Source organism: Ictidomys tridecemlineatus, chromosome 1, assembly GCF_052094955.1.
Source record: "Ictidomys tridecemlineatus isolate mIctTri1 chromosome 1, mIctTri1.hap1, whole genome shotgun sequence".
NCBI classification, from domain to species: domain Eukaryota; kingdom Metazoa; phylum Chordata; class Mammalia; order Rodentia; family Sciuridae; genus Ictidomys; species Ictidomys tridecemlineatus.
In genome coordinates this window covers 152,079,394-152,081,475 of record NC_135477.1, presented here as the reverse complement: position 1 = coordinate 152,081,475, position 2,082 = coordinate 152,079,394, and the positions used below count along the sequence as shown (strand labels likewise).

General features: G+C 41.0%; 1 protein-coding gene across 1 annotated transcript; it reads left to right on the top strand.

Moving 5' to 3' along the window:
- Positions 1–604: 604 nt before the first annotated feature.
- Positions 605–1,783, top strand: LOC144377758 (uncharacterized). Its single transcript, XM_078049714.1, has 2 exons — positions 605–1,462; positions 1,493–1,783. The coding sequence occupies exons 1-2, from the start codon at positions 636–638 to the stop codon at positions 1,734–1,736; spliced, it is 1,071 nt and encodes a 356-aa protein (XP_077905840.1). The 5' UTR covers positions 605–635; the 3' UTR covers positions 1,737–1,783.
- Positions 1,784–2,082: the final 299 nt, after the last annotated feature.

The window sequence follows — 2,082 nt, the reverse complement described above, 5'->3', positions numbered from 1 at the left end:
TTTTCTAAGAGTTCCCTGTGGCATAGTATATGGTGTATTTTTCAGAAGTATCCATGTGCTGCTGAGAAGAAAATGTATCCACTTGATGCTGGCTGATATATATATACATATATATATGTATATATATATATCAGTTAAGTCTAAGTTATTAATTATATTATTGAGCTCTATTGTGTCTTTTTTCAACTTTTGTTTGGAAGATATATTCAGTGTTGACAGAGGTGTGTTAAAACTACCCAAGATTATTTTGTTGTGGTCAATTGGACTCTTAAACTTGAGAAGAGTTTGTTTGATGAACATAGTTGCACCATTGTTTTGGGCATATATATTAATGATTGTTAAGTTTTGTTGGTGAATGGTTCACTTGAGCAGTATGTAGTGTCCTTTTTTATCCCTTTTGATTAACTTTTGCTTGAAGTCTACTTTATTTGATATTCCCAGGTAAAGTGGGAATCCGCAAATGAAAGCGGGGCGCTCCTCGGTAATTAAAGAGAGAGCGGGGAAAAAATAATAAATAAGACGCTCCTCTGTAGATAAAGAGAGAGCAGGGAAAAAATATAAATAAGACACTCCTCTGTAAATAAGGAGAGACCGAGGTTTTGTATTTTCACTTTCTTTATACTGCTTGGAACAGTATGGGTGCTACTTCCTCAAGCCCAATTTTGCTGGCCTTGGACGGGTTACTGCGTTCTAAGGGACTTAAAGTGAAGCAGAGCACATTACAGAGGTTTTTAGAAGAGACTGACTCTGTAGCTCCTTGGTTTGCTTTTTCAGGGAGTCTCACGATTTCCAGTTGGGATAAATTAGGGAAAGATCTGGATTTCGCTTACAAACAAGTAATTTTAAAGGGCGGTACCATTCCGCTTTGGAAATTAGTGAGGGGGTGTATAATGGATGGTAAATGCCAGAAAGCTGTGAGCGAGGGTCAGGCCGTTCTTGAGCAATTGCATGAAGAAAAATCGGAGGGGTCACATAGCGAGGTAGCAGAAAGTATTAGGAGTAAGAGTGGTGAACAGACAAGGGAGTCTGAAGTTAAACAGAGGAGAAGGCTCTATCCGGACTTGACTGAGTTAAAAACTCCCAGGGACACAAGTAGCTCGGACAGTTCTGAGGAATTGGACAAGTTATTACAACAATTATGTAAGACTAAGATAAAAAAGAAAAAACAGGAAACAACAGATGTAAAAGCCTGCTGTGAGAAGGGTAATAAATCCAGTTCTGGGGAGGAAGTTGAGAACCTAGAGGAGGGCTCTATACCTGATGTTCCACCCATAGATCCACCCATTGCTCTGCCCCCATACGTGGGAGGAATCCAAAGCTCTGGGAGGACTTTTCATTCTCAAGTGTGGAGAACAGTTAATACAGACATGGGACTAGCATACCCAGTTTTTCAGGACAATAATAGGGGAAGGTACCATGAGCCTTTAGATTTTAAAATAATTAAAACCTTGGCAGAATCCGTCTGTACTTATGGCATAGATGCTGCTTTCACCCTTACTCAGGTGGAAGGACTGACTAGATTCTGCATGACCCCCTCAGATTGGGCTGGCTTAGTTCGAGCCTGTGTCTCCCCGGGAAAATATCTAGATTGGAGAGCATTCATGTTAGAGGGTGCAGTAGAACAGGCTGCTCAAAATCACAGCAGCTATAGTGACAGCCGTAGCAGTGTCTGCTGCTGCAGCAGTTACAGCCGGAGTAGCCATGGCCAGCCAGGTGCAAACTGCTGTCACTGTTAATGAAGTTGTTCAACAAACCTCCACCATACTCGAATCTCAAAACAAAATTAATCAACATATTTTGTCAGGGATTTTGGCTGCTAACCAAAAAAATAGATATACTTCAAGCTCAGCTAAAAAAATTGTCTGACCTGGTACTTTTGGGTTGCATTGACCAACGTGTGCATTTATGTATAACCTCTGTCAGATTTAATGATTCCAGGAATGCTTCTCGCATCATCAGTGACTATTTGGCCGGGAATTGGTCCATGGCAGCGGAAGACATGATCCAGTCTCAACTGACTCAGATAGCTGTCTTGAATAACACCCGTGTTGATCTCGTGACTTTGGGTCAATTCACTAATTG

Coding starts and splice junctions, on each gene's coding strand:
- LOC144377758 (XM_078049714.1), top strand. CDS start 636: ATGGGTGCTACTTCCTCAAGCCCAATTTTGCTGGCCTTGGACGGGTTA. Junction 1,463..1,492: donor AAAACCTTGGCAGAATCCGT/CTGTACTTATGG, acceptor TGCTGCTTTCAC/CCTTACTCAGGTGGAAGGAC.